The 18992-nt window shown below is 54.5% G+C and overlaps 3 protein-coding genes across 3 annotated transcripts; 1 reads left to right on the top strand and 2 right to left on the bottom strand.

The window, feature by feature from the left end:
• Window positions 1-3034: 3034 nt before the first annotated feature.
• Window positions 3035-8172, bottom strand: NCS54_00251900 (Inositol hexakisphosphate and diphosphoinositol-pentakisphosphate kinase; the record flags this gene model as incomplete). Its single annotated transcript, XM_053148116.1, has 5 exons — window positions 3035-3239; window positions 3316-6666; window positions 6777-6798; window positions 6860-7006; window positions 7095-8172. The coding sequence occupies 5 exons, from the start codon at window positions 8170-8172 to the stop codon at window positions 3035-3037; spliced, it is 4803 nt and encodes a 1600-aa protein (XP_053004091.1).
• Window positions 8173-10740: 2568 nt separating this feature from the next.
• NCS54_00251800 (Sulfatase domain-containing protein) lies at window positions 10741-13549 on the bottom strand (the record flags this gene model as incomplete). Its single annotated transcript, XM_053148115.1, has 3 exons — window positions 10741-12956; window positions 13010-13251; window positions 13305-13549. The coding sequence occupies 3 exons, from the start codon at window positions 13547-13549 to the stop codon at window positions 10741-10743; spliced, it is 2703 nt and encodes a 900-aa protein (XP_053004090.1).
• Window positions 13550-15569: 2020 nt separating this feature from the next.
• On the top strand, window positions 15570-18811 carry NCS54_00251700 (Utp21 domain-containing protein; the record flags this gene model as incomplete). The annotated part of the gene is made up of 3 exons (XM_053148114.1): window positions 15570-15680; window positions 15736-18412; window positions 18471-18811. 3 exons carry the CDS (start codon window positions 15570-15572, stop codon window positions 18809-18811), a joined length of 3129 nt encoding a protein of 1042 aa, XP_053004089.1.
• Between the last annotated feature and the right edge of the window lie 181 nt (window positions 18812-18992).

The following is an 18992-nucleotide window of genomic DNA, read 5'->3' as shown; positions in this document are numbered from 1 at the left end:
CCGGCCGTACTCTCTCGGCGCATGCCTGCCTGCCTGCCTGCCTGCCTGCATCCAATCCAATTTGTGCTCTCGTTTGATTTGGGCGTTTTGAGAATTTGTCTCTTTTCTCAAATTTTGCGTGGCCTGATGTTCTCTCTTGTCCCGTTTCAGCGAGATGCACCGAGCCATGAGGTGTCGTCTGTGGACCTACTTCCTCTTTCGTCCAGTGACTGCTGGATGGCCCCTTCCAAGGTTCGTTCCCCTCCACCCACTCACTGCAGGTGCGCCGCGATGCATCCTCCACTCCGCTTACACCTTCCATCCCGTTCGCAATCTAGCCTCCAAACGTCAACCTCTAACCTCCAACAGTCCACCGACCGACCTACGACCTACACCGTGGATACTACCCAACGGGATTAAACTTTGCCGCCCCTGTCATTCGTGCCTCGTACCCTTCTCTCTCCTCTTGTCTCCTCTCGTCTCCTCCTCGTTTATTAACTCAATCGTTCCTCGTTCATGCCTGACCATCCTTCGCCAAAAGCCGCAAACAGCCTCTCATCCCCAAAGCCAAAGCCTCAATGTCAGCAAACCTTCAATTGCTGGCAAACAAATAGGCTTGCTTCCGGACGTCAGGGTACAAGGAAAGACCTGGGACGAAATCCCCTGTCCCCATCGATGACAACAACGTGGCAGGCCTTGCCTTCTTACGGCCCTGGTTCACCCCCATATTGTTGATCGCTATCTTTTTTTCGTCGTGCTCGCCTTGTCACCATCTCCAAATATCCGGCCTGTTGGTTTCCTGCATTATGCCTTGGCCTTCCGTGCCAAGCCTGGCCCTGTCTCTTGCACCGTTTCTCAACACAGGCCAGCCCTGAGCCTCTCTGCATTTCGTCGTCAAATCTGCTGACTTGCAGCCCATGCGACCCTCCCGATGTCCCTCCTTACCCCCGGCTCAAAGAGAAAGCCCATGGCGCGACCTGTCCTCCCCGGACAGCAACCCAGTGTCCATGTGAGTGCGGCCTGTCGCCGGCTCGTTCTGGCAGCCCCGGCAATTCGATTGTTCCCCCGCTGTGTCCGGGCCAGAACCGCGCCGCCCCCAGGTCGCCGGTCAACCATTGCTTGCTGCAAGGTGCTCTGCTCCGTCCTCCCGGCCAGCCACCCGTCTGGGACCCCCCGTTCTGAGAGACGGATCCGTCGACCGTTAGGTGTCATGATTGTGTCGGCGTCAATGGGCGCCTAAGCTTGGGCCAAGCTCGTCAGTCAACTTGAAGCCTTGTTACTGAAACCGAAACGAGAGTCGTGGATGGAGCCGCATTTGTCTTTAGTGAGGTCATGTCTCCATGACCCCTCTTACACAGTCGTCCTCGGCCGAGGGGGATGATGGTATCGCCCCGTTTCGCCCCCTGGCCAGAGTCTTGACTAGCCTCGTGGACTTTCGACGACACCTACTCTTTGGGAATACGAATACCCGAGCCTAGGGCGGCTCTACTATGGAAGCATTTCATATTTTCCGGTTAGCTTGCAAACCCGCCAACCGTGGTCGTTCGTCTCGCCTGCATGCTCAACAGCCCCATGCACATCTGCCGGGCGCCGGCATCGCATTTCCCCATCTGCAGGCGCCTCCGCTGTCTCGGATCTCTGAGGGAAATACACGGATGGCCTCCTCTGTTTGGACAGCGGCCCGTTGTCTTGAACCACTTCTGGCATGGAGTGACGTCGCCAGCCAGTGGAAGGACCTAGTCGGTGTGCTGTGCTCGCACACTTCATCTTACGATCGAGCTTGGGCCCATCATTTAACGGTTGGCTGCCTTAGTGATAGGTTCATCCCTTCTCAAACGGGTGAAGAGAGCGTCAAGTTGCCCACTGTGCTTGCTTCCATCAGGTCCATCGCATGTGGCCTTGCTAGCGCTCCATCGTTCCTCGGCTTCTTTCTGCCACCTCCAGGACGATTTCTGTTGCTCAACTTCTGTCATCAATCGGTCGGTCTTAAGAAGCGCAATTTCCCTCCTCCTGGCTGAGCAGAGGCTCATGAGGCGACTGCGCTTCACGAACATGCCACCAAGAGAGAGCCCACCAGCGGATCCACACATTCCAGAACACAAGTCGAACATTCTTTTTGGAGGAACCGAAAGACCGTGGACCCTGTCCTGCTGTCGAAGTTCCCCCCACAGCAAGGCCCCTTGCTGGGCTTGATTCTGGCGAACGCCCCCACAATCTGGTCATTGTCACGCAGTAGCAGGTTTCCCATGAAAAGCATTAGGTGAATACCACCGCATGTTACTCGTCGTGGCACTGCCTCAGCCCTGGCCAAGGCCAAAGGATCCGGCACCCACGGCCTCGGTGGCGAGTTTCAGGAGAAAGAAATTGTATCGGCGATCGCCTAGCTGAATGTTGACCCAGATTTCCGGTTCCTGGGGTTGGGGGTTTGGGCCTTTGGGCCTTTTGCTTTGGCATGGCTGCACCAATCCCATGTTGTCGGTTTCTAAACCAGGGGAGGTCTTACACGCTGCTCGGAGAAAAAAGCCCCTGAAGGTGGATGCCAAGACGCCCCATATCGACTACTGACAAGCCTTTGCAGGGTGAGCTTCATTGTATGCACTTGCAAACTCTATGCACGGAGCCCAACGGTTTCTACATGGGAGGTAAGGAAGAAGAGATTCAGCCCCTGGGTATCCAGTTGCCTGGAAACAGCCCTCATGTTTGATATGAGCTTGACGAAAATTACACCTCGAGCACCTTATCACTCAGAAAGAGACGGCCACAAGGATCGATTGATTGATTGGTTTATTCATGTGTCAGTGTGCTATTTCAACATGGTGCGTCCTGGGAGCCTCATGTGGTGGCTAGCCCTGGACGGTACTGATAGCAACACTACGGCTGCTGACCCCCTCCCCCGATGAGGGGAGGATGGCTCTGTCTGGCCTCATCAACGATGCCAATCTTCGGTACAGTGTATGGCTCTAATGTGCGGTGAGCTGTAATGGGAGGCTTTTAGGTTTTCCACAAGACCTTGCCCTAACCATCAACCATCATATCATCCGCGCATTTTCCTCCTCTAGGAGGCAATCACCTCGCCGGCCCCGGTTGCGAGATCCTTCCTACCATCCTCATCGTCTGGCTTTTGCCTATCAGTCAGGAGATCCTTGGGCGGCACAGCCTTCATCTCCAGCACATCGTTGTCGCTCCCTTGCCGTTCTAGCTCTTCAAATGTGAAGGCATCCGACAGATTCACCGCCAGGAACGTCTTTGGTAACTTGACCCTGCGGTGCGAGTGTAAGTATGAGGTCACGGGGAGGAGGCAGATGCAGGCAGGGAGGGTTTAGTGGGGGCACTTACTGATTGAACTTGGCTCGCAAGGTCTTGATGACCTGCAACCAGTCGGCGTGGGGTGTCAAGCTTCGCCTGGGGGCAAAGCCAATGCAATGTCGGCTGTCAAGCTGCACGTGCAGGGGGTCAAAGACGTGGCAGCCCGGGCTAATGGTAATTCGGATGCTGTACGTGAAGGTGGGCTCGTCATGAGGTGACGCCCCCTCGCCCGTTGTCTTCATTTCTGCCTCGTAGAGCTCGAAGCAGATCTGTGACAGGTAGTCAAGCTCAGGGATGGTGCTGCGCTTGATTTTAGTCTCGACACCTCCCTCGATGATGCAGTTGAGCAGCGTATAGATGTGGGATTCCTTGGTGAAGTAGAAGAAGGACTTGGCGTCGTCCGACGCCTGCATCTCCTCAAGGTCCTGAACGATCTCCTTGAGCAGGGGCAGCGACGTCAGCAGGCCAATCTCGAGCTTTTCGCTGTCCGAGATGCCATACTCCTGAGGGCAGATGAAGTCGAACAGGACCTTGGCTAGTCGGTAAAGCTCCTGAAGCGGCTCGTTGCGTGCGTCCGGTTTGGACGCGGCCTGGTTCGTTCCCTTGTAAAGCCGGAAGTACTGCTCCGGCGGCGCCTCCTCATTGAAGTGTCGCAAGTTGTTAAGGAATGATCGTCTTCTGAAGAGCTTCTTAACCGAGGCAGACCGGCTTCCCGCCTCCACCTTGTCCGAGCCATCGGGCGATGGGTTCTTGTCAACCTTGGCGTCTTCCGAGGACTTACCATCCTCCGCCGACTTTGCTTTTCCGTCCTTGGTGCCATTAGCACCGTTGGGGGTGTTGCTCGTGCCGGAGGCTGAGTACTCGTCAAGCATGTGGTTGGGTGGTGTGTACACCCATTCGAGGAACTGACGGTTGTGCAGGGCATCGAACTTCATGGTGTCGTAGAGTTCCGAGATCTTGCTCGGGTCAACCTTGTCGCCATCGCAGAACTCTGAAAAGAGCTTTTCCCAGCGTTCTCGGAACAGCTCCGCGTCTTCGCCACAGCACCACCGCGCCTGGATCTGGCCGACCGCATTTGCATGTGAGAGCGACGACGCGATCGACGAGTTCGAGTTTTCACCCGATAGCCTCTCGGTACTCGGGTTTGAGATGGCATTGAGCGATGTGACAGCGCCGCTGTACAATTTGCCGTAGTTGTACTGCATCACACGCCGATGAAAGTTCATCAGCTGCACGACTCTTGTCTGCACCTCGGAAGGCTCGGGCATGTTGTCTGGCCAGGCAAACTGGGCCGGCCGTTCGTTGCCCTTTCGCAATAGGCCCTTGAGCTTCTTCTTGACCTTGTCCATTTCGTCCTTTGCCGCATTCGAGTCGTCCAGCAGGTCCTTGCGGATCGTGATGAAGTCTTTAGGGACATCCTTCTTGCCTAGGAACGAGGCAGACCAGATCTGTGCACTCGTGGTCACGCGCCGCTCGGAGCTGCTGAACACGTGAACCTCGTCCAGAATGTCCCTGTTCATGAGCATGAGATCGTTGCGCATGTTCTCGCCAAGTTCTTGGGATTGGTATCGGGCCGAGTGCGTCGGCTCTCCTCCCCATTTGACAATGAGTTGTAGCTTGTCCAGAACCAGGCTTTCTTCAGCAGCTGTAAACTTGGACATTGTGACACCGGAGAGAGAATCATGCCGCCTTGGGCTCCGGTAGGGTTCGTCCTCCAGCGATGCTTCGCCTTCTTGTCCCGTAGGACTGGGTTCCTTGTTTTCTTCAGGCACAGGCACTTCCTCAACGGCTGGTACCACCTCCGTCTTCTTTTTCCGGAACATGGGCTTGATCTGGACCTTGGTGCCTGGCCAACTTCCCTTCTTGACGAGCACATTTCGAAGAGCCCGGAGTTTGCCACGATCCTCAATGTTTTGTTCGTATGCCAAATCCACTGCTTGTACAACGCTCCCCAACGCAGCTTCGCCAATGAGCAAAACCTCTTCCTGGTGCCCCTTCAGAAGAGCAATAAAGGGCTCTGAATGGAATGTGAACTTGTACTTTTGCTTGGGTGTCCGATCCGCGTGCCGTATCACGGAGACTATACCCTTCAACTTCCAAGAGTGTGTTGGGAGGGGCGGCTCGGGCGCGGTGCTCGGCTGCTCTGATGGAGCATCCGATATGGCACTTTGTTGTGTCTGTGGCGGTGCCGAAGAGCTGCCAGACAAACTCAGATCAGCAGGGACCGATGGAATGAGTGGTGTCGCCACAGAACTGTGGGATTTGGAGGGCAGAGTGCTGTCTGGTATCAGAGGAGTAGCAGTTCCGCTGGGAACACGGCGGAAAGAGTCGTCGGGCTGTGAATCCGTAGCGTTCGACATGGAGTTTATGCTTGTCCTAACCCCGCCAGTGCCAGGCAAACTTGTTTGCTCACGGTCCTTGAATGCATTGGCTGCTCGAGTAAAGGGGTCGGTGTTATCTGACGGAGCAGGCGATGGCATTGGAGGAGTGACACCTCCACGCCTGAGCTTTTCCTTAACAAAGAGGTCTTTGAGAATACCGGAGCAATGGTCGTAGTAGTCGTCGTTGTCCTTGACAAAGCTCCAGCCGTTGACGTCGATGACATAGCTCTTCCCTGACGCTCGCAGCAAGTCGAAGCCACAAACTCTCTGTCCAAACGCTGTAGAGATCCTACTGGCCATTTCCCTCTCTTTCGTATCCAGAGCCGTGACGTAGCGCAGCTCTTTACCGTGCGTGTTTCTCCGTACGACACCATCCACAACAGGGCTCTTTCGTGTCTCGGCATGGCAATACGCGGGGCCGACCGTGTAAGCCTTGACATCTTCGGCATTGTCAACCTGCATGAAGCTCTCGTAGATGTAGCTGCTGTCGGGTTCGGTGATTGCTCTGGGAATGGTTAGATCTTGTATATAGTCGGAACTCTTGTTTCCAATCTTTCGGAAAAGCTTCCTAGCACCTCCACCAGCGCTCTTTGGGAAGTAGATGATAATGTTGTGATCTTCGCCGCTTGTTGGTTTCTCGACGAATGGCTTCCTCAGGATTGCACCATCCACGCTCAGAGCATCCCCGTCTTCGATCAACTCGACTTTCTGAGGTGCAGGAACCTTGGCACGGTCAATTGGCTCAAAGGAAACACCTGAAACATCCTTGATGTGCTTGACCATTTCAGGAGTGAGAATCTGGGGACCGCCATCACGACTGACTTCGATTCGCTTTGGTGTTCGGACGTTGATCTTGTCGAGCAGGTGCAGGCAGAGACGGCGATCCCACAGGATCTGCTGCATGGGGACATCATTAACACAAAAGGGCTTTCTAGCCTTGACATAGGCAATTGCCTTGTCGAGTGGGAAACCATCCGAATAAAAAGAAATGAGGTAGTCGCTGCATCTTTTGTTAGTGATCGTTTTAGGAAATCCGGCACGTGCCTCTTGCAGGAGCTTGGTCGATGCACCCCACCATTCTACTTCAGCTCACCGAGGGAATGGACTCACCAGATGGGCCAATTCTCAACCTCTGAGGACAAAACAGATTAGTCTCTCCTAGAAAATACATCTCTCTCGTGAATCGAACGTACCTTCGTCGAGAATCACCTTGTCGCCAAAAACAATCACGTCAAATTCGCGATTGGCAATCAGCCGGTTCAAGATGTTCCTGCTGGGCTTGCTCCGCGCCTTGACGTCAAGGGCGCACACACCAATGACTCCCCATCGAGCCGGTTTCACTGCAGCAGGTTAGAGACGTCGCTCACTTCCAAAGCCAGTGGCTTCGAGATGAGAGAAGGGGAAAGAAGGACAAAAAAGAGGACTCACCCTCCTCCCTTTCCCGATGGTGGGGACCCCGATCGCTACTTGGGCTGTGGCTACTTGTCGCAGTGCTTCCGCTAAAGCGCCTCTTGGCACGACTGCGGGAGCGGTCGGGCATGGAGCGCAAATTTGAAGTGCTGTTCTGCATGTTGTCGCGGATGGCTCGCTTGGTAAAGTCAAGTGGCTGTGAATGGAGATCCCTTGGGACCAGGTGATGCTGATGGTGATGTCCCACGACCGAGTGGCCTTGCTGAGCAGTGGACGAGGTGGTGACCGTCACGTTGGAGATGCCAGGCTCAGACTGAGACGGCGTTGTTCCTTTTCCTGTCGAGAGAAGGCCAGGTACAGATCGTGGTGGTGTTCCCAGCTCTGACCCATGAGCAGACGAAGAGCCGCTGAGGACGCCTCGGGCAGATGCAAGAGAATAGAGCGAGTTTCCTGAGAGTCTCCTGGACTGAGGATCCGATGAGGAAGATAGGCGGTTGTTGATGACACCGGAAGGTTCAGACGAGACGGTGTAGTTCGAGTTGGAGCTGTCGCTGGCGGTGGGCAGGCGGTTCAGGTTCCGCTGCTGGTTCTGGTTCTGGTTCTGGTGGGGGTCTTCGGCAAGGGCAAGCTGGGAATCTGCCAGCGCCAGATCCTCAACGCAGACGTCAGAGGTCATGGACTCGCGGCGGGTGCGCAGTGGGAGAGAGTGAAGGTTTTTGACGGCCGCCGCTGAAGTCGAGATGTGTGAGGGAACAGAGAAGCTTGCACGACGGGCGTGGGTCTCTGCCGTGTCCGGCTCGGCACAGTGACCCTTGGTTCCTGCAGCAGAGATGGAGGACGAATTGGCGAGGGGCGACGACGTCGAGAGGATGCGAGAGGACCTGGGAGGATGGGATTGGCTATAGTGATGGGGCAGGGATTGGCCACAACCAAGATAAGGAGCATGAATGTGAGAATGGCGAGGAGAAGAGGAAAAGTCGGCAGCAGAAGCGTCGTCGGAGGGGCTAGTTGAGTATGGTGGTGCTGCTGGTGGTGTTGGGCTATCCACGGCGCCGACGGTGGTGCTAACAAGCTTCGGGCCCGGTCGGTTGCTCATGGTGTCCACGGCGGCATCCATGACATCCATCTGATTAATGGTGTGCGCTGCGCAGCCGTTTCTTGTGTAGTGGCTTGTGTGAGTGTGCTTGTGTGCGTGTGTTTGTCCCGTTTGGTACAGCACAGTAGGTAGGTTGGTGGCCAAAAAAAGACACCAGCCCAGCCGAGAGCTAATCGAAAATTTTACCTTTCAGACTGACAGACAGCTATGCCCGCTCCGGCATGAACGAAATGACAGGTCCCGGCGGATAGAAGCGAGAACCTGGCACCAAGTAACCAGGTGGTGATGGGCGAGTGCAGTAGGCGAGCTCGGAGCTTGTCGCCTACAAAACTTTGCCCGGTGCTGTAGGCCCGTTTATCAGGGTTAGGGACAGGGCCTCGAGTTGCTCAGCTTAAACCTGCAAACAGACAGTGACAGTGGCTTGGACGTTTTCCGATGTCTCAGATCACCATCTACCGATGTTTCTGCCCTATTGTCTAAATGTCTCTGATGAGGACGGTTATTAGAGCTCGAGGCAAGACGGGCTGATTTGCAACCGGTCAGACGGGATGCGGTTATAGCCGGGAAATGATGTAAGTGTAAGGAAGACGAGGAAAAAAAAGATGATGCTAGGCGGTGATTGTTATTATCCTCTTCTCTTTTTTTGCCCCTGGAGCACGTCTCGCGTCCGTTCCAATGGGCGACTGAGACGGTGGCCAACGGATGCGGCGTGGTTTGTCTTTGTTGTCTGCTGCCGCTGCTGCTGCTGCTGCTGCTGCTTGCTGCATGTCACTCACTCACTTGTTGAAGTGGGCATGGATGAATGGGAATATTTTTTTTCTTGTTTGTCCGGGGGATAAAAGTCCTGGAGCATCGAATCAGCGGGCTCGATGACGCAGTCGCTAGGGATCGCCACCATGCATCGAGATGCCAATATCTTGGTTGATAGGTTGTTGCCAGGGTTTGTTCAACGAGATGCTTTGTAGGGCCGGCCGAGATGCAAGGGCTGGCTTGCTCTGCTTGGCCGGATGGGTCGAGGCCTCCGTCGGTCGCCGTCGCCGTATCTATAAGAGGTCCGTGGTCCCGTTCAATTTGCTGGTAAATGACTGTTTTCCTGTCATCTGGTCACGCTACGGAGGATTTGTCGTCCCTGCTGCCAAGGTGCCCTTGCAAAGCGAAGCTGTTATCTTCGGTCCGGAGTTGCTGCCCTCGATCGCTTCTCCATGACGGGATTTGCTGGAAGGGCCTGGATGGCGGGGTCGCGATGGGGTCACCGGGGGAGGGGTCCTCTCGAGAGTGGAGAGACTAGAGGGCAGGTTCAAGGCCTTGTGAGTCTCGTGCTTTTGAGGAGGCGAGAGGCGAGAACCGAAGCAAAGAGAAAACAGCTTTCTCGGGCCGTTCCCGTATGAGACGTTTCCCCCGACTGCCTCTGCGATACCTTGGTGTTTATAAACTCCCTCTCCTTTCGGTTGATTGACTGACTTGCATGCGGCCATGACAAGCAGCATATGGTGGCCGCAGAGAGGACGCTACGCGGCTAGAGGTGAGACACTAGCAATCGTCATGGTGCCAGGAACTCGGCAATTGAGATGAGATCTGGAAGGGGCATGCTCGAATTGAGCCACGCCATTGGGCGAGATGAAGCGGAAATGGATGGCCACGAGGTTGATGCTAAACATCGTTTTTGGTCCCTTTGTGGCTTGGAGGCTTGAGGCATGCGACCACCCAAACCCGACGAGCTGGACCTTTGCTGCTGGCTACAGGGGGTGAGACCAACGCTGGGGAACCGCTGTCGACGATGATGATGTCGTTGATGGCTATGGCTTGTCGATCCGGTTCATGCTCTGGTCGTCGGTTCGGCACTGCAGATGTAGTGCTCTCGTCAGCTGCCGCTTCTGCTTCTGTGACCCTGTCAGTTGACCTCATCCATGGGTTGACTGACTCTGCTGAGTCAGTTCCAATCTGGTGGGTTTTCAAGTGAAACCCTTCCATGGATAAGAAATCCTTCAGAAAGCTTGTCGTTTGCAGATCCTCCTCTTACAGCCCACTCTTTTCCTCTGGACGGCCCCAGACATTCTCGTGGCTCCTCTCTGGTGGAGTCAGGCGCAAGAATCAGGGGTTGATGATGTGTTCCGCACGCGCCGTGCAGATACACTCAGCGTTTAGCCAGAGATTGGATAATCTGAAACCTCGCTCCTGGGTCGCAAACGTTGCTCTATTGCTTGATTTGGCCGACCGTGTACAACAACGGAAGGCTTGTTAACCTGTGCATGTGGCACTCAACCTACATCAACACACGTGTCAAGCTCGTATAACCGCCTGGATTACGCGTCACCCGTCTGACCTGTGTGAGGGAGCCTGAAGATTATCAACCATAACCCAAGATACATCAAGCGTGAGAAGAGATGAAGCTGAAGTGTCCAATGCATTTTATGAACCAAATATGCTCGAGAGAGCCCATCCTGTGTTACATACAGGTGTATATGCCATGTTCCAGGGCTATCATGTCCCAAAGCCCAGATCCCAAACAAAAAAAAAAAAAAACCAAGCAAAAGTACACAATGCATCATATCATACATTAAACGACGCTCAGTCGTCAGATCGATTGTATCCCCAAAGCCGGTTTCTCTCTATAGTCCACCAGTGAGCCACTGCGTCGGCTTCACGAACCCAGTCGGCCGCTTCTTTGCCGTACTTGGCCTTAACCGCCTTGATCATGGGCTTGATAGCCCACCCGTCCAGAGGATCCAACTCTAGCGGATCCTGCCCCAGGTCGGTAAATGTGTATTCGAGATCCTTCTTCAACGGGATCGCCAGTCTCCAGGGTGCGTCTGCCGATGTGACCGTGAGCATACCACCGCCAGGGTTGATGAGCCCAAAGTTCCAGGCACGACGGCCGTGTTGAGACTTCATATATGGTCGGATCAGTGATTGACCCTCGTAATCATGGACTAAATCGGACGCAATCGCCGTGTCGTCCTCATTAAGGGATCCCGTGTGGACAAGGAGATCAAGGAGAGTCGGTAGAATCGAGATCGAGGTTACGTTCGCTTCGTACTGAATGCGAGGGATATTGGGGTGTCGGAATGAGATGGGGACTCGGAAGTTGCTGATGTGGCGGTTCTCGTAGGTACCCGTCTTGGAGAAATCTTCTTTAAAAGCTTGTCCGTGGTCACCGACAAAGACAACAAGAGTCTCGTCGGCAATTCCGAGATCGTCAAACATCTGCATGAGCTCGCCTATCCACATGTCGGTGAACCTAACAGTGTTGAGGTACTTGTCAAAGTCCTTGTGGCGCTTGCCCTCCTTGCCCATATACTTCTCGGTGTCGAACCACTTGGGGACACCCCAGGGATGGTGAGTTGTGCTGGTAAAATGCGACATGAAGAGGCGCTTGTTGGTGGCGAGCCCCTCGGTGATGTACTCCTTGATGTGCGCTTTCAGATCCGTCTCGGGATAACCAAAATAGTTAATCTCTTCCATGTCGGGATTGCTCTTGGCCTCCTTGTCGAGCTTGGGCTTCGTAAAGATGTGCTTGAATCCCATCTTGTTGTCGAACATATCCTGCCTATCGTATGTGTCCGTAACAGCCTGGAAGAAGGCAGAGTGCCATGGGTAATCGTGAAACTGTTCACTCTTCTTTGACCCCAGTGACAGCCAGCCTCTGGCTGCCTTGGTCTTGTTTTGCTTGAATGTGTTAAACATATTGAGGACCTGAGGAATGCAAGGCTGATAGCTCTCGAGCTCGGCCTCCTCGAACATGTTTACCGCCATGGGCCAAGCGCCACAGTGAGCTGCCATGAGACTCTTTGTCGAGACACTGCTGCTCGTGAGGCCTCCGACAACGTTGATACCACCATACTCAGGCCTCGTCTGGTCATTCCACACTGGCTTCGCAGGAGGGTCGTAGGTGGTGCCGTTGCTGGCACTAAAGTTGCCAAATTTGCCTGTAATCTTCTCAAAGTTTGGTGTCAAGCGGGAAACTCGGTCGTTGACATCATCTCGAAGTGACTCCTCGTGGGATTCCATAATGAACCTGTGAATATCGGTACCTTGCTGGATAGGGAAGAGCTCTTCGCGCATGCTCTCCATCAAAATGAGGGCAACGTGTCGAATCTTGACAGAGTTTTGTGTGAGGGCCTCTTGCACCGAACCCAGGATACTCTCCTTAAGGTTGGTAATCCGCATTGGGTCGGCAACGGGGTTATAGAAGCCTCGGTCTGCTAGCGTGCCGGGGCACGAATCGTCGGGGGAAGCGGCATTGTCCTGCGATTTTGTCTTATTCCACTTATCAAACCCGTGGGGGATTGGATCGGGCAGCCACTTTGGAGTGTTATCTCTGTACTGCTTGACGAGCTTGCTATCCCTGCCAGGAGCCCAACCCTTGAAGTTGCCCTGAGGATCTTCCCACTTGGACTCCTGGATGAGTTCCTTCAAGGGCCAGTCATTCTTGGATGCGCAGAATCCGAGACTCGGCTTGAAAGAACCGAGAATTCGGAAGGGCAGACTTGTCGACATATGGTTGTATGGCCTCTCGGGGCGGACAATGGCCGTGATACCAACAAAAACCAAGACAGACGATGTGACGATCCAAGAAGGGATAGCGCACCATCTCCGTCGCATTGAAGCGCGCTCTTCCGGACTCTTCTCTTGCCCACTGCGACCGGAGCCGGATGACCTTCGACCATAGTCAGACGGGGAGGCGGAATCTCCGGAAAGATCGCGCTCCATCAACGGTTCGACATTCTCGGGATCGCTCTGAACATGTTTTTGCGGGCGAAGTTTTCCTCTGAGAAACCTGGAGACTTTTGCAAGGTTAAAGACCTGGTGGGACAGCCTGGAGAGTCAGGCGACATACCTGAAGCGATGCGCTTCCCCAATCCAGCTACAAGGTTACCGACGAGCTTGTAGAGAATGCCCTGCGTGAACCATGCAAGAATAATAATGATTACTGCAGAAACAAGAACGCTGTGGCTCTCGCTGAGCAAGACTTTGAGGCCTTCGTCGTTGGCGTAGTCCCCTGCATCGCTCCACTCAACTTCGCCGCCCGTCCTGTAGTAAAACCCAAGCTCTGATGATGCAGCGCCGATGGAAATCAAGCTTCAACGGCGAGTCAGCATAAGCGGGCGCAACGAAAAAAAAAAATTGCACACGAGGGGGATACTTGCGTCAAGAAACATCCAAAGCAATAGCCGACAAAAGAGACGATTGTCCGTTCCCTCCGCAGCAGGAGACGGCCAAGGAAGATTACGAAGACATCTTGCAGGAAAAAGGTTGGTAGGTAGACAATGAAGTCGATGGCAGCAATGGAGTGCAGGTGAATGTACAGATGCAGCAGTTTGGCAACGAGGACTGATACAAAAAAGATTGCAAAAAGAAAGGATACTGAAGAAGGCATATTGGGCCTGCTTCACATCATCGAATCGACACTGCACCGACTGGAAGGAACAGAGAAACGAGCAAGTATGATGGAGGAAGGAGCAAGGCGAGGTGAACAGCCGGCTGGGCAAAAGCCAAGATGTTTAAGGAACTGTTGTCAGACCCAAGAAGGCTATGCACTAGACCACAGTAAGACATTGACACACAAACACTGCACAAAGCCCCAAAAAGCCCCAGGGATGGCGCGGATGGCCCAGGGATGGCATCTGGTCGCGTGTTGCTTAAACTGGGTAGGGTAGTAGGTAGGGTAGGTTAAGCTGATGGCCGGGTGGGAGCTGACTGATCGCAGTCATCGATGGCGATTCATCCATCCATTGCCGAACCGTGGCCTCCATTCTGATGGAACGCCAGTTTGACCAGTCCCTGAAGCCCCTTTCCGCCGTGGCTGAAACAAAAAGGCTCTCCAAAGAGTCGATCTCCTGCCTCTCTAGGGGGAGGGGCGGATTTGAAAGGGCATCTCCGCTTTTACGAAGAGAAGGGGGTGGTGTTGGTGGTGAGTGCTCGTCAAGCTCGACCCGATTTACTTCTTTGTCGACCGTCCGTCGTCGCAGCATGGACCGCCCCCATGAGTCGCATTGCGCTCGTCTGGTCGTCCTTGATCTCGAGTGGGCCAAGATGCACCGATGAATGGCTGCGGATGCGCTGGGCTGGGGCGCTGCCGAACCTGAGGCGCGATACGAGAGGGCCACACAGGAGCGTTGAAGTCCTGGCTAGTGCCGACAACCTTGTTTCGCTGGCGTCCCTGATGGCACATGTTTTGGGTATGCATAGCCGGCCCTGGGATGCCCCCGCTACAGCACCTACGAGCTGATGAATGATCTGCTGCTCTGCCTTGTTTAAGGTTCCTACTGCCAGGCCATCATGGTGACGTCCTCTCTCTTCCATGTGCCGAGCTTACGAAACCCCCAGATCCTCCCAGGCACAGTCACAACCTAAACTCCGTACCTAAACCCCTAACGTTAGATCGCAGAGCCAGGCTATTTTGGGACGGCCCCAAGCATGTTTCGTTGGATATTGATACGACACAAAAAGGGCGAGTTGACCGAGATTAACCAAGAAAGGGCGGCCAGCCTGCCTCGTAACCCCTCTTCGTCCAGGACCTGGACGCGGCTCCATGGTTGCTTTGTCCTTGGCGCATTTCAGCACCAAGAGCCGTCGTTGGATAGCCCGTACGCATTATCCATCACCATCACCGGATACGTGTTCATGGCGTCGGCTGATCCGTGCCTGCGCCGGTGCTACTGGAACCTATACAGCTCTACCAGTGCTGCGACAAAGAATGGTGGAAGCCTGATGATGGCAAACATCTGTCTTTGTCATGCCTAAATGGGCGGCGCCTCGTGCCAGTTGCTCGGCCCTTGCTTCAACATGGCACGCACGTCAAGCACGGTCAGATTCGGTCTCGAATTCCATTCAACGCCATCCCACTCGGCCCCACTATTTGGCGCTTTTGACATCGCTGGCGCCGTAGCCTACCTGAACATCCTTCCAAAGGGGATTCCCGACCGGACATGCCAAGCTTCCATCAAGATCTCCCGAAGCTGGGAGCTGAGCTGATGGAAGGCCGACAGAATCAACCGGACACGTGATGTCCAGACACCTGACCTTTTCCCCTGAGAATGGGGACTGAGAGAAGATGAAGAAAGGCAGAAACACGCGCCCACCGAATTTATCACCGAGCATATATGCAAGGATGCAATAGTTTCGAATAAACTTGTTACGACATCCAACTTACAGTGCCTTGTACTGTGCAATGATTTCTTCAGCTTCTCCAGGTGTTACCCCTGGGCGGACAAAAAAAGACAGCCCATGTTTTCTGCTCCCCGGTACTGCCCCGCGTCACCGCCAAAAATAATTTTTGGAGATGGCTCCAGCCTCACACACTGAGCGGCCTTGCATGAGAGAGCACAAGCCGGTTCGACTACATCTCTGGCTCCATATATAGCCTCTCCGCATCAGTCGCGTCGGCTAGGCTCACGATGCCTCATCAAGATATTGACCGTCCGCTGGTCAAGCGCCAGAAGACGACGGCGCCCGCCAATGCCTCGAAATCTCCATCCAACTCTTCGAGGATCTTTGCGCCTTTCCGAGTACGTCTACCCCTCTACCCTCACTCTTTGCAGCCTAACTCTCGCGATTGTATAGACTGTCGGCTTAGTGTCGCCTACGAGTGTTCCTTTCACATCGATCCCCCTCGGGAAGACTACCTTCCAGATCTCTACCTCGGTTGGTCGATCCATCCAGACCTACGATCTTCGCCGCGGCCTCAACCTCGTCTTTGTTACCCGGCCTCAAACCCCCGCTGATATTACTGCGACACTTGCCTGGGGCAAAAACATTTTCGCAGCATGGGGTGGATCAAAGAAGGGCGAGCCCCAAGGCATTTGGGTGTTCCAGAGGGGCAAGAAGGTTGACGAACTTGCGCTGCCCTCCGACTTGGACGAACCGATCCAACAGATTTTGATTATGGGAACATGGACTATCGCTGTTGCTTCAACGAGAATCGAGGTGTTCAAGACGGCATCTCTCGAGCACTACACCACCATCTACACAACACCTGCGAACCAACGCGGCAATGAAATTACCGGCGGCATCGTCACCATGCCCACCTTCTTGAACAAGATTTTCGTGGGTCGCAAGGATGGCTGGGTCGAAATTTGGAATATCAGCACGGGAAAGCTCATCTACACCATTCTGCCTCCGTCTCCCGACAGCGGTTCTGTTACATGCCTGGAGCCCAGCCCGGCTCTGTCACTGCTCGCCATCGCCTATTCTGAGGGAACTCTGATCATCACCAATGTTCTCACCGACAAGCGTGTCATCCGCATTGAAGCTGGTAGCTCAGAAGCGCCGGTAAACTCGATTTCCTTCCGAACCGATGGTATGGGTGCTGGTAACGATGGGCGCAAGGACGGAGTTATGGCGACGGCAACTGCTGCGACTGGAGATGTGACATTCTGGGATCTCAACGGAGGTGGTCGCGTGATGGGCGTTTTGCGCAGTGCCCATAACCCGCCTTCTTATGAGGGCCCGACTGTCCGTGGCGGCATCAGCAAGATCGAGTTCCTCCCTGGCCAGCCAGTGGTGTTGACGAGTGGCCGAGACAACTCCCTCAAGTCTTGGATCTTTGACGAAACACCCTTCTCCCCTGTGCCCCGGATTCTTCACTCCCGTAGTGGACATGCTGGCCCGGTCAACTGTCTCCAGTTCCTGCCATCTGATTTTGATGGTGCTGATGCCGGCAACAAGTGGCTGATCAGTGGTGGCCAGGATCGAAGTCTTTGGGGATGGAGTTTGCGTCGGGATGGTCAGAGTTCAGAGTTGAGCCAGGGCAACATCCGCAAGAAAGCCAAGAAGGTGGGCATCTTGTCAACCAACGCCCTTGCCCATGGACCCACGACGACGTTGGAGGATCTCAAGGCACCAGAGATTACTTGCATTGCGTCGTCCTTAAACCGAGACGGCGGTATTGGCGCCATGCCTGGAAAGCAGGCCATCTGGCAAAAGTCTCAGAACAAGAAGAAGGCCCAGGATGCGGAGCTTAGTGGTATGACGGGCTGGGAGAGCGTGGTGACAGCTCACAAGAACGACCCCTATGCTCGAACCTGGTTCTGGGGACGAAAGAGGGCAGGCAGGTGGGCTTTCGCTACAGGGGATGGCTCTAACGTCTCGACCGTTGCCATCAGCCCTTGCGGCACCTTTGCTCTCGTTGGTTCCGAGTCTGGCGGCATCGATATGTTCAACCTTCAGTCGGGAACGCACCGCCAGAGGTTCCCCTCAAGATTAACCCCAGCCCAGGCAAGGCAGCTCAAGATGCAGCAACTACGACAAGCCGACGATGTCGTTCAACTGCACACTGAAACCGGCCGTCAGTTCGCAGCGGGCACTGGAAAGCACACCAAGCCTATCACAGGCCTGATTGTTGATGACATGAACAAGACGGTGATTTCTTGCTCTCTGGACGGCAAGATCAAGTTTTGGGACTTCTTGACAGGCAACCTGCTGCACCAGATCGACTGGGCGCCGATGACTTTCCCTACGGGATGCAGATATCATCCCTCGAGCAACCTGCTTGCTTTCTCCTGCGACGACCTGTCAATCCGAGTAGTGGACATAGACACCAAGAGGACCATTCGAGAGTTCTGGGGACCTCAAGACGCCATCACCGACTTCTGTTTCTCAAGCGATGGGCGATGGATTATCGCATCCTCGAAGGATTGCATCATCCGGGTATGGGATCTCCCTACAAGCCACCTGATCGACGCGATCCGGCTCGAGAAGCCCTGCAGGGCACTTGCCATGTCAGTTACTGGCGAGTATCTGGCTGCCACGATTCAGGATGAGCTCGGCGTTACGCTCTGGACCAACAAGGCGCTGTTTAAGCACGTTCCCACACGGCAGATCTCTGAAAAGGAGATTGGCCAGGTTTCTCTACCTACGGTCTCTGGCGAGAACAACGAGGGTATGCTGGAGGGCGCATTCGAGGAGGACCAGGACGAGGAAGACGACACCGTTGTGGCACCTACAATCGAGCAGCTCAGCTCCGAGCTGACAACTCTGAGCTTGGTGCCCAAGAGCCGCTGGCAGACGTTACTGCACTTGGATCTCATCAAGGAGCGCAACAGGCCCAAGGAGGCCCCCAAGGCTCCTGAGAAGGCTCCCTTCTTTTTGCCCTCGACGACAGGCAAAGAAAACATCCTAGCGCCAAAGCAGCAGACAGAGGCGGAGGACGATGGCAAGTCACGAATCACAAAGGTTGAGAAGGCTCGGTTCGAAGAGGTGCTAAGCTCCAAGCTTCAGGCTGGGGCAGTGACCGGCACTTGTAAGTTTCTAATGCTTCCCGCTGCATCTTGATTCGCCATCCAACTAACATGCTATAGACGATGAGTTCATTGAACACCTCAAGTCTCTCTCCCCCTCGAGCGCAGATCTCGAGCTGCGCTCGCTCTCCATCGGTGACGGCAGTGAGGGCTCGAACGAGCTGTTGCATTTCATCCGTGCTCTGACGGCTCGTCTCAAGGCCCGCCGTGACTATGAGCTGACTCAAGCGTGGATGACAGTGTTCCTGCGGCTGCACTTTGACGTGGTCATGGAGAGCGAGGACCTGCTGGCGGCACTGAGTGAGTGGAAGGAGTATCAAGAGAACGAGTGCAGCCGATTGGACGGTCTGGTTGGTTACTGCAGTGGTGTGGTTACCTTCTTGAGAAATCCCCGGACATAAGTAGGAGATGACGGTGATGCCATTGGCTTGAGTTGTTGGTGTTTTGCAAAAGGCGTGTCTGTTGCTAATTCCTAAGAGTTCCTCGCGATCTTGAAGCTGTCGAGAAGACGAGTATATAGAACTAGACGAATACAAAAAAGCATCTATTCTTTGACGTCATACACTACCAGTCCCGTAATCC

The sequence above is a fragment of the Fusarium falciforme genome, chromosome 2 (genome assembly GCF_026873545.1).
Source record: "Fusarium falciforme chromosome 2, complete sequence".
NCBI classification, from domain to species: domain Eukaryota; kingdom Fungi; phylum Ascomycota; class Sordariomycetes; order Hypocreales; family Nectriaceae; genus Fusarium; species Fusarium falciforme.
This window is presented reverse-complemented; position numbering and strand designations above follow the sequence as displayed.